The 12,685-nt window shown below is 32.2% G+C and overlaps 1 protein-coding gene across 1 annotated transcript in view; it reads right to left on the reverse strand.

The window, feature by feature from the left end:
* The window catches only part of LOC148602302 (protein C-mannosyl-transferase DPY19L1-like), a 43,394-nt gene that overhangs the window by 22,202 nt on the left and 8,507 nt on the right, over positions 1-12,685 (reverse strand). Inside the window, exons 6-9 of the mRNA XM_088551851.1 lie at positions 11,020-11,113; positions 9,563-9,620; positions 8,134-8,225; positions 7,048-7,120 (exon numbers count right to left, since the gene is read on the reverse strand). Coding sequence (XP_088407977.1) covers positions 7,048-7,120; positions 8,134-8,225; positions 9,563-9,620; positions 11,020-11,113 — 317 coding nt within the window. The remainder of the gene's footprint in view (positions 1-7,047; positions 7,121-8,133; positions 8,226-9,562; positions 9,621-11,019; positions 11,114-12,685) is intronic.

The following is a 12,685-nucleotide window of genomic DNA, read 5'->3' on the forward strand; positions in this document are numbered from 1 at the left end:
ACACTAAAATGTAAAATATTTTTCATAAAAATTATTAATATATAGAAGAGACTTATAATAAGAGCTAATTTTTTTCCCTGATTTATTTATACTGATTAATTCAATACACTTTAATCTTATGCTTATTTTGTTGAAATTTAAACTGAATCAACAAACGGGAATATCATACCTAAAAACAAATACTCCAATATGGCACATCTTTATATAGCTTGTGTTTAAATATCAAGAGACAGTGATGTGTATTTGCTGAGATAACTATTTAAAAGAGTGTGAACAACAAAGGTATAAAAAGGGAGCATGGTAAAAATTTAAAACAAAATTAGTGCAGAATGGAATTAAAATGGGCATTTAATGGGACATTAAATGATACCTTGCCATGTTGCAAACATTTTTCTTTTTGGGAAGTGGGGTTGTGGTGGTGGTGGTGGGGAAAAGGGCTAACAACTTAAAATCGTAATAACCTTAGTAAAAAATAATGAAATCAAACTAAAATTTGATATTGATCTGTTTTTTATTATAAAGTTCCGATTTCAGTTTGATGATTTATATGACACTCAAAAATATACAAAGTTTGAAAAATAAAATCTAAAGTTATTATCAGGAAACTGTCAGGGGACAGACAGACAGACAGACAGGTGGAGAGGCAACTTTTAGATGGTATAAAAAATACCTCACCACTCTGTGTGGCAGGGTGTACAAAGGGAGTGACACTTGATCTATATTGTTTTGTACTTAGAAAGCATGCATAGTTTGAAATAAAGTCTTCATTTTATTATTTTGACATCATAAAAAGGGGGGATGACAAATGTTTATAACAAAAAAGTCAAAACATGAACTACAAATTGGATTGTGCTGAGAAAAGAAGTCAATGCATTACACATGGACCCACCAATATATTCAAACAGGTCCATGTATAACATAATGAATGAGAACAAGAGGCTCCCAGGAACCTGAATCAATCACCTGGTTAAATTTTTGCCTTTCAAGGAAAATAAGTCAAACAAGGAGTTGTCAGACAATTTTGATTCAAGAAGACTTTAGAAGGACTTATCATAAGGATCATTTCATCAACAAAATGTTTCTTTCGGCTGAAAACAGCTAAAAACATTATTATTTTTCACTTTTCAAGGGCAATAAATCTAACAAGGAGTTGTCCTTCCTTTTGCTCCCTAGCAGACTTTTGTAGGCCTTATAATTAGGGTCATTTCAGTAACTGTAAAAGTACTTTAATTGGTGGATACAAATTGTCATGGATTAGGGAAGAAACACATGTTCATGGACTCTTGAATTTGTGGTTTTCAGGTGTTTAATATAAACATCCATTGAAATCTCCTTTTTGTTGGGAACCAAATTTTGTGGTTTTGCCAACCCAGGAAAACCATAAAAATTGATACCCCACAAACAATAGTACTTTTACAGTACTGAAAGAATTTGGCAAAACATATTAAAAAGTTTTGGAGATATATGAGGAAAAATTCTGACTGACCCCTTTGCTTTATTTTACTAACAGCGGCCATGTTTGTTGTGTGGATCTAAAATCCACACAACAGATCTATGTAGAATACCCTAAGGAACAATCACCATGTTTTGTTCTTATTGGTCTTGTAGTGTCAAAGGAGAAGATTTTTGAAAGAAATAACATTAAAAAAGGGAAAAAACTTCAAAATCAAGATTCAGCAAGTCAATTCTTCCTAAAAACCACATTTCATTCAAATTCAGGCACTTAAAAATTTTAGCAAGGAAATCAGTGGCCATGGCACAGGCAACATTACGTTTCAGGAATCTTTGTTTAAACAATCTTGTTCAGTATGTTGAACTCTACCACAGTACTAGATTTCAAGTTCCTGGCCACCTAGGTTTCAGAGATATCAGAATGGATTGTTTATGTATCTATTTTAAGAAACATAGCATCAATACATATAAAAATAGAAACATTGTTTCAATATATGTATAAATAGAAACATGGCCATAGTACACTCAATATCCTTTGAATCATGTGGCTTTGATAACCAATGAAAACAGAATAATGCCACAGCATAGGTAATATAAAAATATACAGTGAGTAATATCTAAAAGTTTGAGAACAAAGTTTTGTGTTGGAAAGAACAAATCATTTGTACCATGAATTGAGATTTTTCCTTTATTCTTTTTCCTAAATAAATATCAGAGGAAGACCAAGTGTGTTCTTTCTAGAAATCTTGTATGATATTGTATGAAAGGTTCCCATAGAACTCAATTGGAAAACAGCCATGCAATATCCAACCTAATTAGCATAAATATTGTACATGGACAACTCGGCCTCAGTTGAAAATGACTGCCGGGAACGAGATCATGAGCTAACCGGGCCTGTATATCTCTCATAAGTTATTCATTGATTTATGGGTGAGGTCAATTCATGTCACAAATCATTAACTGTATCCCCCTTCTAGTTATCCAAATAGACTTATCACCCAGCAGGTTCATAATCTATTTGAATAACTCATAAGGCCGTGCTATAAATATAGCATGTCTGATAGATATATTGAAGTTAACTTGAATATATAAAAATTTAGCCATGTACAGATGAGATTAGATTGATATTCTACACAATGTGGCACTTTAAAGATTTTGTACAAAAAGGTCATTTTACAAGAGTTACTATTCTAGATTTTGTTGATTTAAGGAGACAGACCTAGGGAAAGGGACATAACTCATGAAATCAGTGATATGTTTGTATCATACTCAATTTCACCAAAGCCTTTCAAGCTTTTCTCTGAAACAGAATGAAATCACTCCCAAGTCACTTTGATGCTTACATGAAATAGATGTAAAATGATGAATACAAATGTTCCAATGATTTCTAAGAGTTGTGTCCCTTACCAGAGATAGATATAAAATGATGAATACAAACGTTCCAATGATTTCTAAGAGTTGTGTCCCTTACCAGAGATAGATATAAAATGATGAATACAAACGTTCCAATGATTTCTAAGAGTTGTGTCCCTTACCCTAGGTCTACCTCCTTAAGGAGACAATTGTATACTTTTCTCAAAAAAAAAAATAAAGCTCTGTATTCAGAGAGGACTGTAGTTACAAATTAAAAATGATGTATCATAATGCATCACACAAATATCATGTTGGACAGGTTTAAAATTGACTATAATGTTTCAAATTTTAAGACAAGAAACATTTGCCTTTGAAACAATCAAAGGCTCTCAGAAATTTATAAACACCATATGCGGAGATGTCCTTCGTAATGAAAGAGATTGAAAATAAACCACAGATTAAGCATTTATACCTAAAGTGTATTGTAAGTAAGTAAACTGCACTAATATCTAAAATACAAGTGATATATCTATAAAATAATAAACACATACCTAAAAATAATTTTATAATTTAATGATGAAAACCGCATTAGATGATATTATTAATTTATAAACCATGAAGCTTTAATAATTTCAAAACTTGCAAAGGGAGACAAACTATTGCAGACTGGACAAACAGAGGTAAAGTCCCTTTTTCATCTGCCAAAAATCCACACCATTCTTTTTCTCAGAGCCATCATATAAGACTGAACACACGGATGTGAAAATGCAATGTTATTTATTTAAAGGTTTATTTTGCATCGAAGTGGAATAAACAATTAAGATTTTTACATTATTATTTCTCCCCCTTCAACAACCTAGTTAACTCTTTGCTGAGGAGAATGAGGCTTAAAATTTTTCAGCTTAAAGTTAAAATCAATATATCTGTATAAACAAATACAAATGTACAATTTTTGTAGTTATCAGTTCATTTCGTGGATTTGACAACTTTACCATACAAACGAATGGGAAATTTCCTTTTCGCTAAAACCAAATTTCATAGTTTACTCAACCCACGAAAACTATGAAAATTGGTACCCCATGAACAATAATACTTCCACAGTAATACACCTGTAAAACTTTTTTTAAGTCGCTATTATTGTTAGCGACTTCTTGCACAGGTAACTTCAGAACTTTACATTCAAATATGATTTGCATAATTATATATTACTACTCCAAATCATGCTGCTGATTGGTGCCGTGTATACCTAATAAATGCAATATACATGTGTTCTACGTTGAAAGCAAGTGGCATAGAATATTTGACAAATAGCAACTTTAAAGACTTCAGTCTTTGATTTTACATTCCATCACCCCCTTAAAGGCATTATAATTATCTTCATTAATGCAAATGTATATATGATACTTAATCTTCCTACTAAATTTACTGAAATCCATTGAGAAGTTGGGCAGTTGGACAGACCAACAAGACAGAACAAAATTAATCTTATCAACCAATATCTTAAAGAACAGGACAAAAATACAGTTTGTACCTGAATGTAATCATTACTGTATTGTACCACAAAAAGAAAACTGAAAGCCATTTCTTATTGGCATTACACAGAATAAGTTAGGTCACATTGGGGTAAGGATTTGGAGCATCCGATGTGATAAATAATAGCTAATAAATTAAGACAATTCAAGCAAAATTACATGTGCATGTGTAATTTTCAATTCTTCAATGAAGGGAAACATTTTCATGTGAAGTTTTCAAATTTTTAATGAAGGGAAAATATGCTTGCATTTCCTCTGTCAACTACTGTACTGGACTGAGGATGTTAAACACTATATAATGCCAATCATTCTTTTTTAAACTGCAAAAATTGATATCCAGAATCCTAAAAAATTAGCAACCCAGAAAAAAAATTGAAAATTGATTCAGCAGTTGAATACACCAGAATTGTGTCAACAATAACTTTTCTGATAAAAACAGCACAGTATAGTGTCAACAGAGAGCTACACTGCCTAATCAATTACACTAACTCTCTCATCATACTATCCTCTGAATATAGCTGAAATATTGCTGCTCAGACGTTAAACCCCAACAAATAAAACAAACAATCTCATCATACTGAATTTATAAGTCTTCCAAAAATTATCAAAGACTTCCACAAAACACAATTTATTTAATTTCTCCACAATTAACACTACAAAAATTTAATGTAAATACATAATTAAGCATTCAAAGCTTATCATATAGTATACTGTTAGTTAAAGATCTGTAAATATATTTTAAAAACCAGAGATAAATCCATAAAATATAAAGAACATTCTTGAAGTAATTTATTAATTTGATTATTAAACAATATTGAAAATTTATACATATCATGAAGATTTAGTTGATTCAGTATTTAAAAAGGGACACAAACGAATGCAGACTGGCAAAACAGAGGTTATTTCCCTTTTCATACAGTTATAAATAATCCATAAAAAATCCACAACATTCCGGTTTTAAGGCACTCTCTGCTTTAACCTTAAGAATCCAAATGCTCCCTAACAAGCCATAAATATAAGACTACACACATGGATTTTCGAGACTGGCAAAAATCAAGCAAAGTTAAGGTATAATTTTGTATACAGGGGAATAAGCAATATCAGGTTTGGGGGTATATTCATATCGTAAAACTTTATTTATATTAACCATATACATAATAATTTTTTTTCATTTTTAACCATATTAAGTAGCTGTCTTTGTAAGAACCATGCAAAATCTGAAAAATGTGATACACCCCAAAAAAAGGCTACATATTTTTATTTTTGTAATTAAGTTGTTATATGGGTCTACACTATGAAATGTGTATTTATTCATTCAAATCTGCCTGCTCTTAGGAGATAATCAACATTGAAAATCCAATAAATTCTATTGTATTTTGAGAGCCATTTACAGGGTTATCTCCCTTAATTTTGGAATCTACAGTACATTCTATATAATTCTTATCTCATCAGAACATGGGTTATATGAAAAACTGAATGTTAATTTCTGTTTACAATGGCAATTTCAACAAAATATCAAAAATAAAAATAGGTAGGCTTTTTTACCCATGAATCACATTTTAAATGATTCTTAGCTGGAGTGCTACTTAAATATGTATTAAACTATTTGCCAAGGAAAATGATGCTTGAAATATTTAGGGAAAAAATTTGTAAAAACTAAGATTTCATTAAAAAAAAAAATACACATGCATAATCCTTTTATAAATTATATTACCCCCTTTAAAGGCATCAGACATAGTCACATACATTATCTTTATTAATGCAAATGCACACATAATGCTTAAACTTTCTATCAAATTATCAAAATTCATTTAGCAGTTCTGCACAATACATTTATAGATGAACAAGCAGACAGACAGACCAACAGGATAGGTGAACATACTTCATCTCCTAACTTGCAGTGGATTAATCCAATATTACCTTCCCTAAATAAACATCTTTGATACCACTGATCAAAGAAATTACAAAAATTACACTTAGCGCGGATTTTACTCACACTTACAAAGGCTATTAGAAAGTATATTTAACATATCTAGCTGTAATAGTTTATGTATACTATAATTTAATAATCTGCAAATATGTTTTTTTTATAAGTATCAAGAATTAATTTCAAGCAAAGTAACATTAAAAAGATATTTTTTATAGGTACTAAATTAAAATATTTATGATTTGTTATCACAATACAATATTGTTATAACACAAATTATTTTGTACATTAGAAAAAGGGAGATAAATATTAACTGACTGGCAAAACAAATTGTAATAATAAAATAAGTCTCATACTCGGCTATCCATAACTTATTAAGATTTTTTACAACCCACTCTGTGAAGTATTCATGTGAAAATATAAAAAAGGGTGTGATTAATGGACATCTCATTTTCACAACTTCTTGTTCACTATGAAAACCTTCATGACAGTTCAGAATGTTTATTGTATCATTTAACAAGTGTGGAATCAAGGAAAGGCTTGCCTGGTGATGCCCCTCCCTAAAAATGGGGAAAATTAAAAAAAAAAATTCTACCCCCAGAAGTTTTTGTGCTTCTCTTCGCTTGGTCCTTAATTCTATCAAGACCCACTTTACATGGAATTCTGGATTCTACCGTATTTAACTCAGCATTATTTCTGTGTCAAATACATCCTACCATAAAAAGTTCTGCAAATTAATAATCTACACTAATCTGCCACATTCTTACACAGGTTTGTACTCACCTGCCAGGGTAACATAAAACTGATGGTTGCTATGGCAATGAAGGCACAGTATTTATAATCTGGATTTCTGATCCTACAATAAAGCAAAATTCACAGCTGTCAGCCTGTGTAAAAGCACATAACACACCCATCCCCCTTTTTATTTTATGAGCAATGCATGTATGGTATAGACAGATGACTGACAACGGTAGAATATATTATGTCCATCAAAAGACAAGTAAAGTTGATCCATAACATCAAAAGTAGCAGCTTTTATCAAAATAAAACAAGAGATGATTCATGCACGTCAAAAAACCACTAAATTTACTTTTATTTCTAAATTTATTTCTAAATTCTAAAACGCAGGTCCGGGTGTGAAAAGAATAGACCTGCAGCAGCGCTAAGCTTGTCGTAAAAGGTGACTAAATATTGCTCAGAAACCTAGCCAAATTAATTACTGCCTAGAGTATATTCATGGATATCAATTTTTACAGATTGTAAAAGTTTCATTCTGATCTTGTTCCTTTGGTATCCACAAAAATCAAAAGGGAGGACCTTAAAAAATGTATGTGACCGTTTCTTTTCAAATTTTATATTTGCAAGATTCTTAGGTAGACATCAAAGTGTTACCGAGTTATACTTCTGTGAATGGTCCTTTTCAATGACATACATGGTCCCAAACAACTGTCTGTTATGAGGACATTCAGCCTTGCATTGTTCAAATGTCAAATCAACATTCAAATATCAAAATGTCGCAATTAACATCACAAGATGTCCAAGAACAGGCTTGAAGAATTGAAAGTAACATGCTATAGCAATAATGTGAAGCTAGCTGGAAACAGAGCCATTTTTACAAAGACTGAGATAAGCTCTACAGTTGAAATATTTTACAGAAGAAAGTTCCGTTTAAACTGGTTTCACTGTATAAATGGTACAGTTCAAAAGGGGTTCCGTTTAGACTGGTTTCCCTGTACAAATGGTACAGTCCAAAAGGGGTTCCGTTTAGACTGGTTTCACTGTACAAATGGTACAGGCCAAATGAGGTTCCATTTAGGCAGTTTTCGCTGTACAAAAAGTATGTGTACATCTTTACGTAGATCAACAAACCTGAGACATATAGTGACTAAAAACATCTGTACAACAAGTACTGGGAATGCAAAACTCTCTCTCAGTGGTGGTGTCCACATAACTCTGGTGGCCTACAATGTATGGGAAAAAGAATATTTTAATTCTGTTTAAATACATTCTCCTAAAATCTATTCAATTTCAGAGTAACATGCTTTCTAATTAAATTAAAAAATGTCTCTAGTTTCACAGGCAAAATTTTCATATGTGACTGAGACTTCATCAGTCTGACAATTTCCATGGTGCATACATACAACAAAATGAGAGTTTTGAAGTTGAGAAGGAAATATCACAGTGAGCCTGCTCTGGTACGATGTGATGTTTCACCGGGACTTTCGAAACTTACGTCATTTTGTCTATTGGCAATGTCACTGTTGATGTGATGTAATGTTATAATTGGATATTTTAAAAGTTTGATGCCCTGAGATAGAAATTATCTTTTTAACTTTACATTTTAAAACTCAACACTGCTTTCTTCTTAAAAGCTGTAATTTTACTTGAAAGTTACTTTCAGTCCTTGGTTTCAATTTTTCTCTCACTTTGCTAGTTCATAAAATTTGAATTCAGTGATTTTATTTAAGCATCATGTAAAGAATTTTGACTTCATGGTTTGCCTTAAGAACCAATGAAACCAATGAAAACAAGTGATCTTATGGAGCAAAAAAAAATAGGAAATTGTCCGATTCCGATGTAAACATGTGGTAACAAAGAAACGTAATGGTAAAATCAGGATTGAAAAAGCAGAATTTCATTTAAACCAGAAAGAATATCATGTATTGTATCATGTATTTGTCAGAGTTTTGAATAATCTGGCAAGCAGAATTTCATTTAAAGCGGAAAGAATATCATGTTTTGTTTCATGTATTTGTCAGAGTTTCGAATAATCTGGCAAGCAGAATTTCATTTAAAGGGGAAAGAATATCATGTATTGTATCATGTATTTGTTGGAGTTTCCAATAATCTCGCAATTTTTCTTCAAAAGGTATCTAAATTACTTTAAAAACTATTTCTGTTAAAGTATCCAACAGATATGATCTACATCCCTTCATCATTTTAGCAGATTGATTCACAATGAACATATGTCTATTAAAGTACACATTTGCCATTTAATTTGCTCATTTTAAATGTAATTACTAGTATGTATTGTATCTCATTCATCAAATCAGTTCACCAATGCTTTGTGTATGTTATTGTCTGCCTCTTGTGCAGCATGTGTAGTTTAAGTGTATATAAAACTCTTGGATCTTGAAATCATTGACCCATGTGTTGCAAATACTTCCAGGAGGTAGAACAAAAGAATATTTTTTCATTGAAGCATACACTAAGCATACAATGCCCAACCACTACCCTGCGGTTAAGATAAAAGGGTCTATTTGCAAAATAAAACATGTTTTTTATACTCCTGACTTACTTCACCGTGGTTGTAGAAATATGACATGACACTCAGGACTCCTCCGACAGGACTTCCACTGCAAATACAACAAATTCAATATGGCTTCTCACAATGTAATGAATGGATTATTAGATTTCTCCAATTGAGATAGTTATATGATGGTATTTACAGCACAAGATATTGTGAATGCTTAAAATACTCTTATTTCACTTTCAAGATGTGAAAAATCTGATAATCCACAAGTTATCATGTCAGACAATGTTTCTCTAATTCCTTTAAACAACATTTTCAATATTGAAGTTAAAAAAAAGCTCACAGGTGAAATTATCAGTATTTACATAAAATAAATAGAGACAGAAATCAGAGAAATTGCTTTTATAAATTTCATAATCTTCATGGAATAGTGGTTTTATTTAAATGCACAGATTTATTTTTTTATGCAAACTATGAAATGAAAAGTAAAAAATGACATGGAATGTAAAATCCAGTTTTGAAAAGTGTAATTCTGCTTCAAGCTGACCAAAACAAAAAAAAAACAATCATGTTTGTAAATGGAAAGAAAATAGACACATGACTGACTGACATACAATGAAAATGTCTTTATATTCAAGATTTTTTTTAATAAATAAACTCCTAAATAATAAGAAGATAATTAATTGGAAGGAGTGAATAACCAAAATATTATCACGAGTGCCGAAGAACACATTGATTTAACCTGTGAACAGAACTTGTTCCGCGCACAAGTTCAATCTTACTGCATTCTAGGCATGAGTGATCATATTTTGGTTGTTCACGATAACCAATTGATCATCCTATTTATTATACAGAGTTCCTCGATTGTTCAATGCTATTTTCAACATAAATTTCAAACTTTGTGAACGGCAGATTGATTTCAAAGTTGTGACATTTTGGCGGGAGAAAGTCCGAGAGTGAAATTACCAAATGTATTTCAAAGCGTGAATTATAAAAATTTATTTCAATGGGAAAATTCCATAAAACACTGCTATCTATATAAAGTACCTTATTAGGCTTTAAGTTAATAAAATCCTTATATTATACATCAAACAAAAATCTTTAATTCTGATTGGGTAATGGGTGATGAGTAATTTTAATCTATTCCCTGCACATCCTTACTTGCCCCGCCCCCACTTAACAGTAATTGGTGGATCGATATATCACCCCGATGGCAGCGATATATCACCCTCCTCTTGGATATATGACTCTTGACGTCACAATATATCACACTCTTTGATTCAGTATAATATAACATAAACTGCCTGTAGTAGAGGGTGTTAGGCATTGTATCACACTTGGTCTCACGTGAAATATTTACTTCGAGTGACGTACTAATGTGTAGTACCTTTGTATGGTAATATTTTCATATTGTTTTGATTCTAAAGTATGTATACCCATATTAACACAATATTCTCTTGTTCAGAAGAAATAGAGACATAAAATCATATAAATTTCCTTACCTTAGGAATGTGCCAAACAAGAAAATGGTGCCCATCATGATACCACTCAACCAGAATACAACTTCTACATAGAAATAGGTTGGTTCCCCAAGTCCTGATTATTAAGCAAAAATTGAAGAAATGAGTCAATCTACTTCCTTCTTTCCAGGCAAGGCATGAGAACAGATTTCTTGAAAGTGTCAAAAGTTTTTCATTACTCTTTTTTCTACCTAATGTGACATTGAATGATCAAATCAGCAGGTGTTACTAGAAAACCAGTAAGCTTACCCTACTGGTGCACCTTATCCATAGAAAACCAGCAAGCTTACCCTACTGGTGCACCTTATCCATAGAAAACCAGCAAGCTTACCCTACTGGTGCACCTTATCCATAGAAACCAGCAAGCTTACCCTACTGGTGCACCTTATCCATAGAAAACCAGCAAGCTTACCCTACTGGTGCACCTTATCCATAGAAAACCAGCAAGCTTAGCCTACTGGTGCACCTTATCCATAGAAAACCAGCAAGCTTAGCCTACTGGTGCACCTTTTCCATAGAAAACCAGCAAGCTTACCCTACTGGTGCACCTTATCCATAGAAAACCAGCAAGCTTACCCTACTGGTGCACCTTATCCATAGAAAACCAGCAAGCTTACCCTACTGGTGCACCTTATCCATAGAAAACCAGTAAGCTTACCCTACTGTTGTACCTTTTCCATAGAAAACCAGTAAGCTTACCCTACTGGTGTACCTTTTCCATAGAAAACCAACAAGCTTACCCTACTGGTGCACCTTATCCATAGAAAACCAGCAAGCTTACCCTACTGGTGCACTTTATCCATAGAAAACCAGTAAGCTTACCCTACTGGTGTACCTTTTCCATAGAAAACCAACAAGCTTACCCTACTGGTGCACTTTATCCATAGAAAACCAGCAAGCTTACCCTACTGGTGCACCTTATCCCTGCTTCCAATTTTTACTGGAGTAAATGATTCTCATTTACTTTTGTTTCTTTGTACATGTTAATTTGGCTATTTCATGTTCTTTACTGTGTGTGTCTGCTTTCCCTGTTCAGTGGTTATCATTGAAATATATTCTTTTACTTTACACTTGAGTCTTGGTTCCCTTGATTACTCATTCATATTTTGATGTTGTACTTCCCTTCCTTTTACCCCCTTTACAATCAATTTCATCATTTGAGGATCAGAAAACTGATAACCCTCTTTTTGCATTCTGGTTTTTTTTTGGTGTACCCAGTTTGAGTTTTTTTTCTCATAGATGTTCAGTTGAGATTATCTTACACATACATGAATAATATATGAAAAGTAAATAACTGGATAAGTCTGAAAAAAAGGTTATCTATGTGTTATAATTAAGTCAATGAGTTATCTTCCCTAAAGTGTCATGTACATTGCAACGTTTTATGCGCATTTTTTTGCACATTATACCTATTCAAACAGATCGCCTGTCTAAACAATCATTGAATTTATGGGGAAATACTTGCTAAATGCCAGATAAAATTCAATTTTTCAATTAGAAATTATTTCCACTTGCTAAAATTTGCTTGTGGGATTCTTCAAATTTTAAAAGTGTAGTAAAGGAAGAATGGAAGAAATAAAATTTAGCGAATGGAATATTTTGGTACTTGCTAAAATTAGCTAGTTGAAATATCTATTAAAGTCAATCC

The sequence above is a fragment of the Perna viridis genome, chromosome 11 (genome assembly GCF_037379345.1).
Source record: "Perna viridis isolate PV_CMFRI_1.1 ecotype Kerala chromosome 11, ASM3737934v1, whole genome shotgun sequence".
Lineage (NCBI taxonomy): Eukaryota > Metazoa > Mollusca > Bivalvia > Mytilida > Mytilidae > Perna > Perna viridis.